This window comes from Ipomoea nil, unplaced genomic scaffold (assembly GCF_001879475.1).
Source record: "Ipomoea nil cultivar Tokyo-kokei standard unplaced genomic scaffold, Asagao_1.1 scaffold0382, whole genome shotgun sequence".
In the NCBI taxonomy this organism is placed as follows: Eukaryota; Viridiplantae; Streptophyta; class Magnoliopsida; order Solanales; family Convolvulaceae; genus Ipomoea; species Ipomoea nil.
The window spans coordinates 1049803-1070095 of NW_017616810.1; the positions used below are offsets into that span (position 1 = coordinate 1049803).

At 35.3% G+C, this 20293-nt stretch overlaps 2 protein-coding genes across 3 annotated transcripts; both read left to right on the forward strand.

Moving 5' to 3' along the window:
- Nucleotides 1–4479: 4479 nt before the first annotated feature.
- Nucleotides 4480–11403, forward strand: LOC109171917 (protein FAM32A-like). Its single transcript, XM_019321010.1, has 3 exons — nucleotides 4480–4677; nucleotides 5233–5385; nucleotides 10880–11403. The coding sequence occupies exons 2-3, from the start codon at nucleotides 5235–5237 to the stop codon at nucleotides 11134–11136; spliced, it is 408 nt and encodes a 135-aa protein (XP_019176555.1). The 5' UTR covers nucleotides 4480–4677; nucleotides 5233–5234; the 3' UTR covers nucleotides 11137–11403.
- A 4565-nt stretch (nucleotides 11404–15968) lies between these two features.
- Nucleotides 15969–19467, forward strand: LOC109171914 (glutamate decarboxylase-like). Of its 2 annotated transcripts, XM_019321006.1 has the most exons (7): nucleotides 15969–16154; nucleotides 16229–16433; nucleotides 16898–17098; nucleotides 17319–17533; nucleotides 17638–17944; nucleotides 18694–19168; nucleotides 19204–19467. In XM_019321006.1, the coding sequence occupies exons 1-6, from the start codon at nucleotides 16069–16071 to the stop codon at nucleotides 19159–19161; spliced, it is 1482 nt and encodes a 493-aa protein (XP_019176551.1). In that variant the 5' UTR covers nucleotides 15969–16068; the 3' UTR covers nucleotides 19162–19168; nucleotides 19204–19467. The 2 variants fall into 2 exon arrangements, with proteins under 2 accessions (XP_019176551.1, XP_019176550.1); XM_019321005.1 differs by having other exon boundaries at nucleotides 18694–19467.
- Nucleotides 19468–20293: the final 826 nt, after the last annotated feature.

Here is a 20293-nt window from a genome sequence, read left to right on the forward strand (position 1 = left end):
AAGTGGTCGGAAATAGCAACAAAGGTTTTCCGGATACCAAAAGTGGTCGGAACAAGGCTTTTGACTTGATTTAAGATCACTTTCAGTTCCGAAATTTCATAATTTCCAGTAATGAGTACCAAGCTTGCTGGACATACATACAGTATGGTGTATCCATCATTAAAAATACTCTACCCAAGAGGTATTAACATGAGTGTAAATGATGAGCCAAGTTATTTATGGGTTCACTACAACAAAAAGGGTCATAAATAACCGTTAAAAACTGTTGTCTATTAAGTCAAATTTCTGTTGTTGAAACCAGTATTTTTGTAAGTCCTACGCAAAGACAATGGCTGTTGTCTTATATAACAAAAACAACATAAGACAACAGTTAAAAATCGTTGTTTATTGAATGTTGTTGAAATCAGTGTTGTTGAAAGTTACGCGCATAAACAACGGTTTTTAGCCGCTATCTTTTCTACATAAGACAACGGTTAAAAACTATTTTTTATTGAGAGTGTTGTTGAAGTTGTTGAAAGTTACGCGGATAGACAACTGTGATGAGATAACTTGTATATTTTGATTTATTTCTTATACAATGATGAGATATTTTCAAAGTTACCATATTTCACTTTTTACTTTTTAATTTATGTACAAACTTTAGTAACAGAATATTCCGTTAACTATTTACATTCTTAAAATTGTATTAAGTATTCAACAAAATTGCATAAAAATGAGAAGTTAAAGGTGTCTAATTGAAACTATTTTAGTTGAAGTGTTTAATTACATTTTGGCCTAGAGTTACATTGAATAGCATATTTGACTTTTATCCATTTTAATGCACGGATTATAATTAGAATTAGTGTCAAATAGATCTTCAAACAAAATATCAAAGTGTAATTAGATCCTTCACTTAGACCCTTAAACTTGTTAAAATTGTGCTATTCATCTATTTGACCTATAATAGGCATGTTACTCCCATATCACCTGTAAGGACGCCACGTAAATTAATAGTTTTTAAAATTATATATTTTATAAAAATTAAAATAATTATATTAATTTAAATTATAAAAAAAATTGCAACTATCTGCCATGACAGCCAAGGTTCCATGGACGAAGAAGCTTGACGGGATTCTCCATCATTAAAAAGTTTTTTTAAAAATTATTTAAAACAATTCTTAATCTACGTACGTAGGATGTCATGTAAGCACAAATGGCTGATTACTTTTTGGTAATATTTTAAATAAGTTTTGTTTTTTTTTTTTTAAGAAAAATGTTAAATAAGTTAATTGCACAATTTTAACAAAGTTGAAGTGTTTAATTGAATATTTTTTAATTCGAGGATCTAATTGGACTTTGGTATATAGTTGGGGGCCTATTTATTATTATTATTATTATTATTATTATTATTATTATTATTATTATTATTATTATTATTATTATTATTATTATTATTATTATTATTATTGTGAAAAATAAATAAAAACAAATCATTATTAAACGTATTAGAGTTAGGGGTGACCACGGTTCGGTTCGAACCGAAACCGTTACTGTGCTAACCGAAATCGAACCGGAACCGTCCGGTTCCGGACTTGAACCTATAAGGTTAAGGTTAAGATTTGAGGTGAAAAGGAACCAGAACCGGCGGTTCCGGTTTCAAACCGGAAAAAATTAAAAATTATAATTTATTTTATTTATTTTTTTTAAATAAATCCGGTTAGAACAGGCGGTTCCAACCGGAATCGGAACCTTACTATAAGGTTCCGGTTCCGGTTTGTCTACTTCCGGAACCAGAACCGGAACCGCGATCACCCCTAATTAGAGTCGAGCTTGAATTAAAAATAAATAAAAAAAATTAGAGCTTGATCGAGCTCGACTTTTAATTGTTTGAATTGAGCTAAATTTTAAGCTTTAACTAGTTTGGTTTGACTCGACTCGATTGGCAATTTGTATCATGGATTAAGGTCCACGTAACATTGTGGACCCTTAATCGAAACTATGAGATACAGAATTCATTCTAGTAAGGTATATAATTTCATAACACAAGACATACAAAATTACTACAAAAGATACATACACATGTTATATATTTACTTATTTTTCAAACCTGGTACATAATTTGTGTTCATATGCATAGAATTTTACAACACAAGATACACAAATTTATAACATAAGACACAATTACTAATTTGTTTCATGTACAGAATTTCATTACACAAGATATAAAAACTCACAACATAAGACACATACATATACACCAGAGTCCATAATGCCCATGGTATAAGGATTGAACTCGTTTATACTCCGAGATATGAATGTCGAAAAGCACTCAGAAAACCCAATAGTTGTTGTGCTGGGATATCCCTGAGCCCATTAAGCATAGGCCCAAAATGGATTGATTAGCCCAAACAGCAAGTCTACAATCGTTATGCGTTGGACCCGTGTCCAGCATGCATGCATGCATGCTGGACACAGGTAACAGTGCCGTTAGGCACTATTATCTCCTTCTTTCTTCTTCTTCTTCTTCTTCTATTTTTTTTTTTTTTAAATTTCAGACCGCTTCGTTATAGAAGTATATGTTCATAATTTTATTACTATATGTTAATAACTGTACATTCATAACTCCATAACTGTACGTTCATAACTCTATAACTGTACATTCATAACTCCATAAATGTACATTCATAACTCCATAATTGTACATTCATAATTTTCGAAACTCTATGTTTACAATGTTAGAGCTCTATGTTCATAATTTTATCACTATATGTTCATAATTGTAAGTTCATAATGTCAGAGCTCTTTGTTCATAATTTGATCAATAACTGTACATTCATAATTCCATAACTGTAGATTCATAATCTCATAACTGTAGATTCATAACTCCATAACTGTAGATTCATAACTCTATAACTGTACATTCATAACTCCATAACTGTACATTCATAATCTTCGAAGCTCTATATTCACAATTTTAAAGCTCCATGGTCATAATTTTATCACTATATATGTTCATAATTGTAAGTTCATAATGTTAGAGCTCTGTGTTCATAATTTCATAATTGCATAACTGTACATTCATAATGGCATAACTGTACATTCATAATCCAAAAAAAAAAATAACGCCGTTAACGGCAAAACGCACGCGATTTTTTTTTTTTAAACTAAATGACGCGTTTTTTTTTAAAAACGACGTCGTTTTGGGTCCGTGTCCACAATTCATTGTGGACACGGGTCCAGGCCATAATTTGCCGCAAGTCTAGGCAAATTATGCTGTGAATCGGGGTCCACCTTGCAAGGTGGATCCGGGTCCAAAATAGCGTCATTTTGTTTTAAAACAACGCCGCTTGAATTTATAAAAAAAAAATAAAATTACTTCCTTCCTTTCCGTTTGTCTTCAGAACGACCCGGGTCCATGGCATAACAATTGGCAAGACCTTATTTTTTTTTTTTGAAAAGGTGGGGAGGGGAGAACCCAGCTAGGCTAATTCCTAGCTCTCATTGCCTCATTGGTAAGGCAGCTCTTCGCAGCGTCAGCTTGGAGATACCTCAAAACCTCATTGGCAAGACCTTATTTGATTGTGAAGATTAAAGATTTAAGTGTAATGCCAACATTTTATTAGCCTGCTAAAAAGGGTAAATTATAATATCGATCATGATCTACATTGCAACAATAGATTAGAAGTCACGTCAACAATGAAATTATCAAAGAGGACATTTAGGATCTCTACAAAATAGGGAATAAATAATTAAATTATGGTGACCTAACAATCAACAACCTCTTAAGTTGCACTGATATTACTCTTTGATACGTCTTTAGCCTTTACCCACAATACACCACCTAAATGCTAAATTGTTGGTTAAAACTATTTATTTATTTTATATTTATAAAAGTTTTAAAAACTTTTGAAATTGTAAATTGGACTATAATTTTAAAGGTGTTTTTACTCATTATTATAAGAGGTGGTTTATACTTTGTCATTCATTAAATTTCCGGAGAAATGTTTTACTATGTTTGATGGGAATAACTCTGCAAGGAAAAATAATTAACATATTTGATGTACTCTAGAAACATAACAATTAAATTCTTTGAATAACAAAGTCCAATGGTATTATGTTGCTCCCCTATGTGGGAGGTATTAGGTTCAAGCCCTATATTTAATTTGAACTAACAAATAATTAGGAATTTAATAATAATATTTAAAATACAAAACAATACGTATCTATAAAAAGACGGCCAAGTCATTAAATTAATTAAGTACCTAATTATATACCATATGCGTGTGTGTATATGTATTTATAAAATTCTTTTAATTTGAGACCAAAAAAGATAAATACCTAACTGAATAAATTTGATAAATTCCGAATCACTTAAGAAAAAGAATTATACCTCCATTAAAATTTATTTTTCTTGATATTATGAGATTGTGATTTTAATTGATCCAAACTTTATAAGTCAAAAATTACACCAAATGTAAAAATAATTTTCTCACAATAAACTACCAAACGCCCTCCCCAAATTTCCCCCCTCCCTAGTTTGTCTCAGTTTCTCTTCAGACTGTTTCTACCTTGGCTCTCTCCGTCTTGCTGTCGCCGTCGCTCCCTCTCCTCTCCGCCGCCGTCCCGTTCTCCGTCGATCCATTTGGCCACCTCCAGTCCTCCACCTTCTACTTGCAAGGTTCTGGAGCTGAGTAACGGGTAAGTTAATCTTCTCCGTATCTCGTACCTGGCTTTTTATGGCCTCGTTGGGGATTCAAATTGATTAGTAGCGAATGTTTTTACTGCAATTTGTTGAATGAATTGGTGGCTGTTTTGGATTTATGATGACTTTATTGAATAATTTTGTATGTATTTATCTAATTGGAAAGTTAGGGTTTGCTTCTGTATAACCAAAAAAAAAAAGTTGAGTTTATGTCGAAATCAAATATTTCCTGCGTCTTTGCATTATTTATTTTACAGTGTTGAGAATCGGTAAGGGATTTCCCTTGATTATAGTAATATTGCTAATAGAAAACAAGCTCCTCCGACCTCCGATCAACTTATTTAAAGCTAAGTGCTTGTGTTTTCCGTAAAATATTAACATAATTTGGATTGGAGTCTTGTATCTATTCTTTGAAGAATTCTAGGAGCTAGGTCATGATTGGAGTAGTATGATGAATTTATTCACTCCCTAAGCAGGGGTGGGCTATTGGTTAATACTTAGCACTAGAATTTCTTACTCAATTGTTTTTCTTGGTATCTTGTTTTTGTCAGAGATGTCTGCATACGATAATGTTATTGGTGGGAAGCTGAAACTTAAGGGGAAGGCCCTAGATGTTAAGGCCAGTGGAATGAAGAAGAAGAAGAAGAAACAAAAGAATAATTATGATAACATCTCTCAGAGCAATGAGAATGAACTTTCAGCAGGTTGGTTGCTTTTTTCAGAACTTATTTAGCTTGTTAAACATTCTGGGTAGACATTTATTTTGTTCCTCTTTTCAACCCTTAAATAAATTGAAAACAACTGCACAAATACCCATCATGTTTTCTCAACATAAGGTTGGACTGACGAAGTTGATAGCAAACTATATTGTCTCCACCATTCTTGCTTTACTTGTTCGAGATGTGTTCTGGAACTATAAAAGGTAATTAGAGGTACTGATGGTTTACATGACTTTTGTACTCTGAATTATAAAATTATTACATCAATTCTAGAACTCATGGTTGTAAGAAACTTTTTCAAAAAGAGATAATCAAGGTTATCTAGGCGGACTTTCTAGGCGACAAGCCGCCGACCGCCTAGGCGACAACTAGGCGATGAGTAATATATTATATATAATATATAATATATTAATATATATACTAAATTGTCTAAATATGCATTAATTTAAACATTCAATTCAAAGTCAAGAACCAACATCACACATTCACACAATACTATGATACTAAATGTCTAAATATCCAATGTCTCAATTCTCATTTCTCAAACTCCCAAGTCTTAAGCATCCATTAAATCAATCCCGAGCCCTGCACCACCATCATTATCCTCATCACTCTCAATTCCCTCATCTTCTTCATCATCATCAATATCTTCATCATCATTTGGGAAAGGATCTTCATCATCTACTTCATCCCTCAAACCTCCCATTGATGAAGTATTGCGACGCCGAGAATAATGTATTGGTGCACTCGTGCCTTCACCTGCATGAGCTCTTGTAGGAAGATTTCTTCCCTCCAAATTTGCTGAAGCACCAAGCACCTCATCAACAAGACTCCAAGTGAGGTCCTCACCGACATGAACATTATCATTATGATTAGTACCATCCACCCATTCATTTTCCCATTGAAATTCTTCAAGAACTAATGGGTTGAAGTTTGTTCCTTCCTCACGCCGCTTTTGAAACCGACTAACAATCTTCCGGTTATACTTCACATAAACCAAGTCATTCAACCGTTTATGTTCTAATCGGTTTCTTCTTTTTGTGTGAATCTAAATCATAAAAAATAAAAAATAATTACTACTTTAGTAACTTAGGAACAAATAACAGTATTAGTCTATTATTTAGTACTAAGTAGTAAGTACTTACGAACTCAAAGGTGCTCCAGTTACGTTCACAACCGGCAGATGAACAGCAGAGGGAAATAATGCGCAGTGCTAATTTTTGGAGCTCAAAATGATTGCCTCCAAAAGGCATCCACCAATCAACTAAAATATGAATATATATCATACTTAGTAAGTTAGTTTATCAAAATTCAAAAGTATAAAACTAGACATTGTTTAAACTTTAAACTTTAAAGTTTAAATTTGTTGTAGTTTAAAACTTTAAATAATACTTACGAGGAGTTTTGTTTTTGTGTTGGTTGATAGCTAATTGCTTCCCAAAACTTCCTCGCAAATAATCATACTCATCAACTTGATTGGATATTTTGAGTTGTGTTTGTTGATCTGGAACCATCTTCTCAAGCACTTCATTAAACATGGCCCGCTGCTTAGAAGCATATTCACTATCACTTACTTTCAACTCAAAATAATGGGACGGATTTAAAAACAATGCTGCTCCATACAAGTCAACTCCCATCTGATCTTGCCAACGTCTATCCACAATATCCATCAATCTTGCCAGCAACCTTGATTGACTTGCAAACGCTTCATTCAATTTCCTCCTTGCAGTAGTCATAGCCATAGCAACCTCGGGCATAACAGGGATCTCATCACCATCTACGATTCTCAAGACAACAAGAATCGGTTGAGAAGCCTTAATGCAATCTTCCACCCCAGACCAGAAACGAGTAGAAAATACCGAGTCATAGATCTTCTTTCCAGCTTGTGTGTTTGCTAGTTTAGAAGTAGTCCAATTATCACTAACAAACAAGTTTTTTAAAGCTTTCTGATGCCTGTATAAGCTCTGCAAGGTAAGGAAAGCTGTGGCAAATCGAGTTACTCCGGGTCTCACAAGATCCTTACCACCCGTGAACTCCCTCATAGCATTTAAGATTCTTCCATGCCTATATATGAAGGTAGTGATGCGTCTAGCACTTTCAATCTTCTGTTTGAACTCAACTAACTTGCCAATGTCTTCCAACATTAGGTCCAAGCAATGTGCTGCGCATGGAGTCCAAAACAGTGTAGGTATCTTATCTTCCAACAACTTGCCCGCTGCTTTGTAATTAGCACCATTATCTGTCACAATTTGGACAACATTTTCTGTGCCTATCTCTTGAATCTTCATCTCTAGTAACCTAGCCAACATGTTGGCATCATGGGATTCGCTCGATGCATCAATAGATTCCAAGAAAAACGTCCCCTCCGGACTGTTTACAAGAAAGTTTATCAAATGTCGATTTCTTCTGTCAGTCCATCCATCGGACATCAAAGTACATCCATAACGCCTCCAAGCAACCTTGTGTTTGTCTTTCAACACATCTATTTCCTTTTTTGCTTTTTCTAAGAGTGAGACCCGCAACTCTTGATAGCTAGGAGGTTTCCACCCGGGTCCTAATTGTGCAACGGACTCTAACATGACCTCAAAACTAAAAGCATTTGCGACATTAAAAGGAATGCCACACTCGTAGAAACAGTTTGCAACATGCATTGCTGTTCTCTCTTTCTCTTCTTTACTTCTTGTACAATCTTCAAGGGTTCTTTGATAACCCTTGCTACGCCTTTCTTCAACAACTTCTTCAGGGGTTTTCCTAACCATTGCCGCAATTGTTTTTTGCGCCGGTTGTGCAAACCTCAAAGCCGACTGCCTCTTCTTAGAACTAGTCCCCGAACTTGGATGAGTAATTGAGTCGTGAGATGATGGTTGTCTTGCTTGTGTTGGTTCCATTGACACTTCTTGTGAACCATCATCCCCATTATCGTCATCCAAATTTAGTTGTTTGTTCCTTGAATTTTTTAAGATATACTCCCGCATTTCTTTCATAATCTCTGTTGTTGTATTCGGGCATGCAACAACATCTCCATACCCCTTAGCCAAGTGTTGTTTCAATCTTTTAATGCCTTGGCTAATTTGTCTTCCACACAACGTACATTCGATCAACTCTTTTTTACTTAAATCTGGCCAAAATCCATATTTCCAACCGGGGTCTTTAGACTTGGCTTTTCTTTTAGGATCCTTTGATGGATCATAAGTATTATCGTCCTCCATAACCTGACAAATAAAAAATAAACAACCTATATGAAATACAACAATAGCACACTGCCAAGTATGTAGATTGTAGAAAAAAAAAATGGTCAGTGTGGCACACTGCCAAGTGCCAAGTATTAAGTATGAAAATATGAAATAACCACACTGTGAATATACTGCCACCAAGCTTAATATATAATGTAATATACTGTGAATAACCACACTGTGAATATACTGCCACACTGTGAATAACCACACTGTGAATATACTGCCACACTGCCACCAAGCTTAATATATTATATAATATATATATAATGTAATATACTAATATATACAAAAATAAAAGACTATAGTTTTACACACTCACAGTCACACACGACTGCACTAAGAAGAAAAGAAAAAAAAAAAAAAAGGAACAAAGCAAGTTAGCAACAAACTTACCTTCAAGAAGATGTCGCCGGTCGGGGGTCGCTGCAGGAGGAGGTCGCCGGTCGGAGGTCGCAGTCTGCCGGAGGTCGCGCCGGTCGGAGCGCAGTAGGTAGGAGTTGTAGTGAAAAAGCGAATGAGCGATTAAGACTTGGAGTTCAGACTTGGAGACTTGTGATAAAGACTAAGTCAACTACTAGGGTTTTAACTTTTAATTCAGCGATTTTTTTTTTTTTTTTTTTTTTTTTACATAAACCCGGGTCGAAACCGGGTCGAACCAGGCATAGGCGTCCCTGGGCGTCGCCTAGGCGACGCCCAGGCTCGCCTCGCCAATTTTAGGCGAGGCGAGGGAACTAGGCGGGAGCCCTAGCCCGCCCAGACGCCTAGGCGACGCCTAGATAACCTTGGAGATAATACCCAAAATAGTCCCTTGAGTATACCATAATTCTCAAATTGGTCCTCAATTACCAAATCACCCAAAATGGTCCATCGACTATACAAAAATGTACTTAATTTAGTCTTTCGGTGTAAGTAATAGATGACTAAAATGAGTAAAATTTTGCATAGTTGAGGGACCATTTTAGGTGAATTAATTGTTGAGGACCATTTATCACGGTGTCGCCTTGGCGTCCTGTCGGTGGAGACAGGACGCCTGGAGGCTTCGCCTTGCCTGAAAATGGTGAGGCGAGCTCCAGCGTTTCCCAGGCATCCCAGATGATGCCAAGGACGCCGATTCGGCGTCCAAACCCATAAACCCTACCCATTAAACTTTATTTTTTTTTAAAAAAATGTTATGACTGTGTCGGCGACGACTTCCCTCGAACTGACAGAGAAGAAGAAAGCCAACCCAGTGACCCATAGCCACCGCCGTGGGTCGTCATTGTCGCTTCTTTCTTCTCCAACCGCCGTTATATATATATATATATATATATATATATAATATATATATATATATATAATATATATAAAATATATATATATATATATATATATATATATATATATATATATATATATATATATATATATATATATATATATATATATATATATATATATAATATATATATATATATATATATATATATATATATATATATATATATATGCTGGCAGTGCACTGTGCTGCACTGCTGCCACATATATTATATATAATTAATTCTTCCCAATATATACTCATATTATTATATATATAGAATATAAAATATGCTGGCAGTAATTGTTGTATATGAGAATATATATATATTACTCATCGCCTAGGCGGGCGCCTAGTCGCCTAGGCGATCGGGGAGTGCCACGACTTAACAGGGCACCGTGATAACTATGTTGAGGACCAATTTGAGAATTATGAACAAGGGACCTTTTTGGGTATTATCTCTTTCAAAAATTATTGTAATAAGCTTCTTTTCTCCTCATATAGATGCTATTCTTTATTTTCTGATGGAAAAGAATGTGATTCTAATCAGGTTTTTCTCCCTTTTACCTTGAACACTTTATTCTGTGTTTATTTCTAACTTGAATTCCGATTGATATCAATCGTATTGATTGCTTTAAGGCTTTTTGCTCATCAGGCTTTTCTCCTTGTATAGATGCTATTCTTATTCTATGATGGAAAACAACCTGATTCTCATCAGTTTTTCTCCTTTGTGTCTTGACGTCCCTTATTCTGTGTTTATGTTTCTGACTTGTCTCCGGTTGATATTAATCTTATTGAATGTGAAATGGAAACTCCAATTGCAATCAATCTTATTGAATGTGAAATGGAAACTCCAATTGGAATCAATCTTATTGAATGTGAAATGTCAGGCTTCAATTAGTGGCTGTAATAGTGCTTGTTCTTTACTTTTCATTTTCACTTGATGTAGGCGAAAGTGCTGAATTGCTAGTTGATTCCAACCAGGAAGAGATCAAAGATGCCAATAAAACTGTCCCCGAAGGAGATGCAGCCCGTGATTATCTCACCCCAGCAGAGAGACGCTACATGGAACAAAGAGAGAGAATCGATATGCAGAAGATGGCCAAGACTGCTAATAAATCTCACCGTGATCGAATCCAAGATTTTAACCAATATCTGGCAAACATGAGTGAACACTATGACATTCCTAAAGTCGGCCCCGGCTAAATCCCAAGAAACAACAGAACTCCAGAAGATGAGCCTGCTTATTCTGTTCTATTATTGTATTATGTAATACTGTTTTCTGTTGGATTCAGATTCACCAATTGTGCCTTTCTAGCATTTCAAAGATGATAAACATCATGGTGATTTGGTTTCAGCCTTTCATATGGTACCTACCGTTTCCATCATTTTGTAGATAAATTCATAAATTTGTTTCTATCTACTTTTATTGTACAATGCTGGCAATGCATGTAGGTGACTGCCGAAGTTGAATCCTGTCCACTATAAGAACTCTGGCAAATGGTAAACATTTGTTTGTGAGATCGTCTCATGGATCTTTGTCCGTGAAACGAGTCGAGTTAGGTCAAGATGAAATGTAATAGTTATACCAGTAAATGTAATACATGCTCCGAAGTCATTATTTTCCTTATACATACATACAAACTAAAATTGTTTTGAAAAAAAAGTTGGGAATAAAAAACTTAGGTGGCAAGTAAACGAGTAGTTGAGACATACTAAAATATTGCCGAAAACATATCTAATGGTTAAGGTAAGACATCCGACCCCAAACGTGTATTTTTGTCTTTGATTACAAATAGCGGCCTATTCAACCCAAGAGATGATGTATATATGTATGTCTTATTTCAACTAAATATATATTTATCTTGAGTTGTAGAAGTTGAGCCCCAATTTGTTTTCGTCTCCTCGCTCAAATTGTGACTTTATCAACTGCACATACATTAGACCGACCAATCTTCACATAGTACAAGTTGGGTTCTCATCCAATTATATTATTTTCTTAATATAATATTCACTCCGATCATGCGTTAATCCCTTTGTCAAAAGTTATAGCTAATAACAAATGCGCAACTTTATTTTTCTTGTACCCTGAAGGTGTGCTATGGGTGCACGAAACCCGCCTTGAGATCCTAACCGGTAAAGGATAACAATGAGGTTAACAAGCCTAGGTTGCCATAGCTGACTGACTCAAACTAAGAAGACCAATAGGTAATTTCTATAGGGAATTGAAATTGGAACATTGTGATTACTAAGTCAATTCAATTACCTAACTAACTCGGCTAGGGTTACCCCGTATTATTTTCTTATACTTAAAGTAGTAGTCAACGTTACGTTTCGATGGTAAAATATTGGACTCAGCCCTCCAAACTCCCGCCCAATAAATTGAGATCTAAACTTTTCACCTCATAAATCACATTTAAATTTTGGGGAAACTTCCAAAATTGAAGGAAGATCCGTAGTATTGTTTAACTTATATTATATTCCGTCTATGCCACCTCAAAACCGAGTTGACATTATGAAACATTCAAAATAGTGTGTTGGTAGTACCACAAATCAAATTTGATTTGGAATAGTATAGGGACGTTGTTTAGAAAATGAAGAATTGTTCCAATTTTTCTAAAAATTAAAAATTAGAAAAGTAAAAAATTGAAAAATAAACTTGTTCATTAATTAAATTCAATTCTCCAAGCTCCGCTCCTAACCTAATATTCTCTCTGCAAGGGTTTTTCCTCATCCTCCATTGATGGGCCACCGCCTCTGCAGCCTCTGCAAATCTTTTGCGGATGCGGTGCCGGCCTCCTCTCGTTTTTCCTACTCCGACCGTCTCTCAATCACCCGTCCTTCGGCCTCTCTTCCGTTGCCGGCACCTCTTCCCACCTCTCTTCCACGGCCACCGTCTCCTCCGGCCCCTCACCGACGTTTCTTCCTCCTTCACCACCGTCCCTCGCCATCACCGAAGCGTGATATTTGATAAAACAAGATATTTATTGAACTTTACTATTTTAAAATTATTAGGATGATGCCAATTTCTATTTTTTAATTGATTAGAGAAGCTCGTAATCACTATTTAAGCTTGTGTATTAGATAAATCTCATTTTGCATTGCGATCTCTATAAAAGATCACAATGAAGTAAACTAGTCTAAGTTGTTTATAGCTGATCCACTCAAACCAAAGAAGTCAATAAGTCACTTCCGCTAGAAATCAAACTTATAACTTTAATGCTGGAGGGATGCTTATTGCATTTTCTCAGAACATGTGGATCTTTACTAATTCTTGTTTATTGAAAGTCAATTATAGGGTTGATCATTTTTTTTTTTTTTTTGAATGCTACTAGCTCTATTACATTGTAGTATCTATTCATATACTTTCTCAACCTACTGAAACACAAAGAGCTAATAAGGCCTCCACTGAGGCTCGAACTCACAATCTTCCAAATGGAAGTCCAACCCGGGTACCATTGGACTACATAGTCCTGGTAGGGTTGATCATTTATTAAAGGGAAAATGACACTTTTCCCCCCTGTGTTGTTTACATATAGCATATTTCCCCCCTGTGTTGTTTATGTAACCACTTTATCCCCCTCAATTGTTTTTGAAGTGGCTATTTTCCCCGCTCTCTGTTAAATAAGTGTTAGGGCTGTTAAATATGAAGGTAAAGATGACATTTCACTTCTTATTATTATTATTATTATTATTATTATTATTATTATTATTATTATTAAAATATAATAAACTATGTTAACATTTCTTTAAATTAATACTCCGTATAATTTAACTTTTTTATTTTTAATTTATTAAAAATATTATTAAACACAAAAAAAAATTAATTTAACAATTTAAAAAATTAACAAGTAACTAAAAAAGAGTTAAATTAATTAATAAATTATAAATAAGATAAGTAAGATGAGACAGAAAAAATAAGTACTATCATAAAAAAACAAAATATGATTTAAGCACATAATAATAATAATAATAATAATAATAATAATAATAATAATAATAATAATAATAATAATAATAATAATAATAATAATAATAATAATAATAATAATAATAATAAGTGAAATGCCATTTTTACCCTCATATTTAACAGCCCTAACACTTATTTAACAGAGAGGGGAGAAAATAGTCACTTCAAAATCAATTAAGGGGAATAAAGTGGTTACATAAACAACACAGGAGGGAAATATGCTATATATAAACAACACAGGGAAAAAAAAAGTGTCATTTTCCCTTTATTAAACCTCGTAACCCGCAATTCACTCAATCCTAAGTTTTCAATTTTCTCTTTTGGAAGTCAAAGTTGAAACCAACCAACCAACCGACCGAGTTTAGTAATCCTTTTCCCTAATCTTTCGGTGGGTAGGCAGCAAATGGAATAGATCCCAAAACCGACGGACATACACCAAAACATCAAAACAATGAATGCATGCCCAAACACGCCAATCTTTGAGTGTGTATTCCTCGTTTTTTTGTGTGTGGTTATTCCTCGTTCGAATAACCACAAAATGCTATATTTCTTATTCGGGAACTGAACTGACCAATCAATTTAAAATTGTTTAATAAAGTTTGCTTTGTTATAAGTGGTACTAATAATATAGTGTTTGAGTTTTACCAAGAACCAAAAAGGATAAACAGATTTGATCTTGTCGTGAGTAGGAGTGACGATAACCCAAACTTACAAAATGTTATATTAGCCTTTCTTAAGTTGTCTTTATCCTCATAATTATAATTCACTAATATATTTATATCTCGGGAGTTGGACATAACTCAACTGACTAACTAACTTAAAATAGTTTCATAAGTTTTGTTTTACAAAAAATGAAGAATTTATTTGACCTTGTTGTGGGCAGGAACGATGAGAACCCAAACTTAAAAAAATGCTATATTTCCATTTATTAGACTACCTTTATCTTTGAAATATTTTCTCACTTTTTAATTGTAATTTACAATTATTTTTAATGTTTTTTTTTTTTATAAAAATATAATTTCGACTCAACTAAAACCTATATAATCTACTATACTATTCTTTTTTCTAGTGCATGGTTATAGTTACTAATTTTTTTAAAAACTAAATTAAAATAAATTTGTGGCGCACATATGCGGCATATTTAGTTGGCAAACATTATTGTACGCGTCATTGTGGAAAGATCGCAAAGAAAAGTAACTATAAATCGATGTCTAATTATTTATTTCTTTTTTCTTTTTTCAAATGTTCGGTGGAGAAAAAGAAAATAAAAAACAGACAAGTCAATCTCTGGTCTTCCTTCAATTATAGACTAGACCTCGTAAAAGTTCCCATCCAATGTTCTCACCTACCCAACCGTTAAAACTAAACTCTACAAATTAGTTCGCATGAGTTTCTCAATTGATTTCTGAATAATATATTATGGATAAAAATGTAAGATCAAGTCTTAACAATCGTAATGTAGAAGTTTTATTCTTCTATGAGAAGAATTCATTGTGGATACTGTGCACTAATCCTCTCAATTAATAAATTAATGAGTCATTGTGATTTATTCCTTTACAATAATTTTGTCGAACTAGAATGTCAAAGCTTCTAACTACCTTATTTGATTAGTGTGAAACAATATATTACATTACACAATAAAGCATACATAAGCTTTATAGTTGGCTGACTTAAACTAAAAAGGTCAATAGATCGTCCCGATTGAAAATTGAATTTATAACATTATAATTATTATGTCAAAAACCTGTCAACACATTTATTTTCTTCCCTTAAATACCAGAAATCTTAGTAAATCTTGTTCGAGACAAGAACCTTCTTTTGAAATCCAGAAGGAGCGTCGTCCATTTAATTTGTTTAAATTAGGAAAATTAAAGGCATGCAACTCCCCACCATTTCACACATGCATGGCTTTCTAAATGAATTATTCTCCATTCCTTTATTCAAAATAAGAAAGTCATTATATTCTGTAAGAGTCAATTCAACGGCGTTATATTATTAAACGTTCCTTTTTCTTTCTTTCCAAACAAGCTAGCTAATTAAGGCATCTCCGTTATGCATGCATGCATCACACTATAAATACCTTCATCATATCGCCATTGCCTTCCCCACCAAGCAACCCAAATTAAAACCCTAGCTTCTGCTATACATACACTTAATTACATTCACCCATGGTGCTCTCCAAAACCGCTTCCCAGTCCGATGTTTCCGTCCACTCCACCTTCGCCTCCCGCTACGTCCGGTCGTCCCTGCCGAGGTAATAACTCTCCGGCCACAAACATGGTCGGAAAAACCGTCCGATGTTAACGTTGTAAGTTTTTTTTTTTGAAGGTTTATGATGCCGGAGAACTCGATCCCGAAGGAGGCGGCGTACCAGATCATCAACGACGAGCTGATGCTGGACGGGAATCCGCGGCTGAACCTGGCGTCGTTCGTGACGACGTGGATGGAGCCGGAGTGCGATAAGCTGATGATGGAAGCTATTAACAAGAACTACGTTGACATGGATGAGTATCCCGTCACCACTGAGCTTCAGGTACCTTCATAATATTCATTTTTAATATATTAAAAATTTATTTTTAATACACTGAAGGTTCTTTTTTTGCATATTAAAAATTCATTTTTTAATATACTATCTTGTTAATATTAGTTGGGTTTTAATAAAATAACTTTGGAATACATTTGGTCAAAAGGTGTGGGGGGTCGAAAACGCGTATAACTTTGGGCTGACTAGTGAACATTGTTTTGTGACACTATTGACTATTATGAGGTTATGATAATAAACCGTTTGAATATGTTTAAATTATAATGTTGTATTTATTGTCCCGACAATTTATTTTTTTTTCATAAAGTTTATTATACACCACCTTTTTTTTAAAAAAAAAATGTTTATTATTTCCTATTTGATATTTTATTATTATAATATAACGGAATGTTTTTTTCCCCTTTATCTCTGAAAATTTACGAAATGTAAAATAATAAAATAAAAATAAACTGCAGAATCGATGCGTGAACATGATAGCGCGTCTGTTCAACGCTCCGTTGGGAGAGAGTGAGGTGGCAGTTGGAGTAGGGACAGTTGGGTCGTCGGAGGCCATAATGCTCGCAGGCCTTGCCTTCAAGAGACAGTGGCAAAACAAACGAAGGGCCCAAGGAAAGCCTTGTGATAAGCCCAACATCGTCACGGGTGCAAACGTTCAGGTAGAACTGTCAAAACGGACCAATATTTCGAGTTTATTCAGAAATAATTCGACTCGTTTTTTACAAGATTTGAGATTTTTCTAACCCAATCTGTGTTGGGCGGACTGATGGGTTAAACGGGCCAGCCTGTCGGTCTGTTTAATTATTTTTTATTTTATAGTTAACAAATTCCTGAATTTATTCTACTCGGGCTAAATGGCTTTTGTGGTACCACGTGAAGGTGTGTTGGGAGAAGTTTGCAAACTACTTCGAGGTGGAGTTGAAAGAGGTGAAATTGAGAGAAGGGTACTATGTAATGGACCCGGTTAAGGCCGTGGAAATGGTGGACGAAAACACCATTTGTGTGGCTGCAATTTTGGGTTCAACCTTGAATGGCGAATTCGAAGATGTTAAGCTCCTCAACGATCTTCTTGCTAAGAAGAACAATGAAACCGGGTAAATTAAACAATATGTATTACTGTACCAAAACATATAATTGTAGTCTTGTGTGAAAGATCGATTTAAGAAACGACGTTTACTGACGGGAGAAATTGTGGCAGATGGGACACGCCTATTCATGTGGATGCAGCAAGTGGAGGGTTCATAGCACCATTTCTATACCCCGAGCTGGAGTGGGACTTTAGGCTGCCATTGGTGAAGAGTATAAATGTGAGTGGGCACAAATATGGACTTGTTTATGCTGGCATTGGATGGGTGATTTGGAGGACCAAACAAGACTTGCCTGAGGAACTAATATTTCACATTAACTACCTTGGAGCTGATCAACCAACTTTCACCCTCAATTTCTCCAAAGGCTCAAGTCAAGTCATTGCTCAATATTACCAACTCATCCGCTTAGGTTTCGAGGTATGGATCCCTTATTCATTTTATCTCTCATTTTCTTTTTGAATTGCAAGAGATACTCGCCAGTCACTATCCCAGAGGTATGCACTAGGTAAATTTCGCCTTTTGACTCTAATCGGCAAAAGATTACAAAGACGTAAATCAACTTAATTACTTATAGCTGACCAACTTAAACCAAGAATGTTAATATGTCACTCCAACTGATAGTTGAACTTGAAACTAAATACGTCAAAATGAATTTTACCTATCTGGCCAGCCCACCTCGCCGCCCCCTATAGGTAGGCGGTAAATTTTGGTTTTAAAGGATTGCCAAAGAGTATGCCCAAGTGGGCCGGGGTGGGTCGACCACTGGTAGCCAGCCAAAGAGCAAGCCTCAGAGGCCCACCTACAAACTCTGAAACTCATATTAATCTACTTGAAATCATGTAGTACTTAAGCGAACAGTTCAACTAACTTTGACTAGTGCTAGGAAATCAGCTTGGTTGGCATGAGTGACTGTGCACTTTCCTTCCTTAAAAATGTCGGGATTCAAACCCCACCTCTTTCATATAAAAAAACTAATTTGACCAGCACTTTAACCCTTAATTAGGCTGGTCCAAGTATGATACGTGTTTAAAGATGCCTCCAATGATTAGAGCACTTCCCGGTAACAAAACAATATACTATTGCTAGGATTTGGTTTTATTCATGGACTCATCGGATTTCGGTCCAATCTTAAATTCTAACTAACGAGTGAATTATATAATGAACAGGGTTACAGAAACATCATGGAGAACTGTCGAGAAAACGCAACCGTGCTGAGGGAAGGACTGGAGAAGACGGGGCGATTCAACATCGTGTCCAAGGACGAGGGAGTGCCGCTGGTGGCGTTCTCCCTCAAGGACAACAAGCGGCACAACGAGTTCGAGGTGTCGGAGATGCTGCGCAGGTTCGGTTGGATCGTGCCGGCGTACACCATGCCGGCCGACGCGCAGCACGTCACGGTGCTGCGCGTGGTCATCAGGGAGGACTTCTCCCGCACCCTGGCGGAGCGCCTCGTCCTCGACATCGTCAAGGTCCTGCACGACCTCGACGCGCTCCCGCCGCGCGCCAACCCAAACGCCGCCGCCAAGGACGGCGGCCGTTCCGACAAGACGAGTCTTGAAGTGCAGAGGAAAACCACTGAGGTTTGGAAGAAGTTTGTGATGGAGAGGAAAGCCGCCGCTGCGGCCGTCTGCTAATTAACTCCATCGGAACACATATATATGCATAATATATAATAGTGAATCTTGGATTAACAGTTTCATTTATCTTAACTGGATTTTTGCTAATTAAGGACAATTATGCTATTAATTAAGCCAAGAAATAATTAATTGTTTTGTGTATGTTATGTTTTACATTCTGTCATGAAAATTAGTTTTGGTATAATGATTTTGTACTTGATGAGTGAGGTATATGTTGGATATTGCAAAGGTCGATCAATTTGGTTTGTAACACCTATTTTAATTCTTTGTTCCTCAATGTCTTAAGGAAAATGTTTTTTTTTTTTTTTAATTTATTTTTACTGCATTTTTATGGTTTAGCATCCCGGCCTTCTTGACATTACCAATAAGTTAAAGGATAATGCTTAGCATCTCCGATCCAATTGTTATGATTTTTGAAGAGTTTTTGCAAGTGTGTTTAGAAAAGAGAAAATGTGAATGGAGAGAAAAAGAAAAAATAAAACAAAGCTAAAAAAAAGACACTGAAACATCAATAACGCGCCAGACTGGGCACTGAATTTCCCTTCACGCGACTAAGCCTGAAGATTTGTTGCATGCAGTGGGTCCCACAAGTCTGTCAAAAACCAAGGCATTGCACGAATTTTATTTTTTTTTCCACGATCCCTCTCATCCACCTAAGCTATGTTTTCTAAAACTCACCAAAAATTACTGGTGGGGATGATCTTAGTGACCCTAGACTCACCACTTACAAACTTGTCAATCCTATGCTAATGTGATAAGTTTTAATTTGTTACATATAAAATAACCAAAAAAGATAATTAAAAACAAATCAATTGCCACAGGGAGTGAAAAGTTTGTGAGTGGTAAATGTAGGACTAGCTACTAAATATTTCGTTTTATCTAAATCATGGGCAAGTTTGTGAGTAGTACGTAAATGTTGGGAGACTAAACATTTTCTCTTATTTAAATCATGCTATAAAGAAAATGTATTGACAACTGACAGAAGTCTAGTACATACAATTCATGTCTAAAATGTGTAGTTAGAATTTTGTTTTGTTTTGTTTTGTTTTTTTTTAATGCATATTCTTTTTGTTTTTGTTTTTATGTGTACATCTAGTATTATATTAAAGTCGACTATTGTCTTATAGTT

Coding starts and splice junctions, on each gene's coding strand:
- LOC109171917 (XM_019321010.1), top strand. CDS start 5,235: ATGTCTGCATACGATAATGTTATTGGTGGGAAGCTGAAACTTAAGGGG. Junction 5,386..10,879: donor TGAGAATGAACTTTCAGCAG/GTTGGTTGCTTT, acceptor CACTTGATGTAG/GCGAAAGTGCTGAATTGCTA.
- LOC109171914 (XM_019321005.1), top strand. CDS start 16,069: ATGGTGCTCTCCAAAACCGCTTCCCAGTCCGATGTTTCCGTCCACTCC. Junction 17,099..17,318: donor TCACGGGTGCAAACGTTCAG/GTAGAACTGTCA, acceptor TACCACGTGAAG/GTGTGTTGGGAGAAGTTTGC. Junction 17,534..17,637: donor AAGAAGAACAATGAAACCGG/GTAAATTAAACA, acceptor AAATTGTGGCAG/ATGGGACACGCCTATTCATG.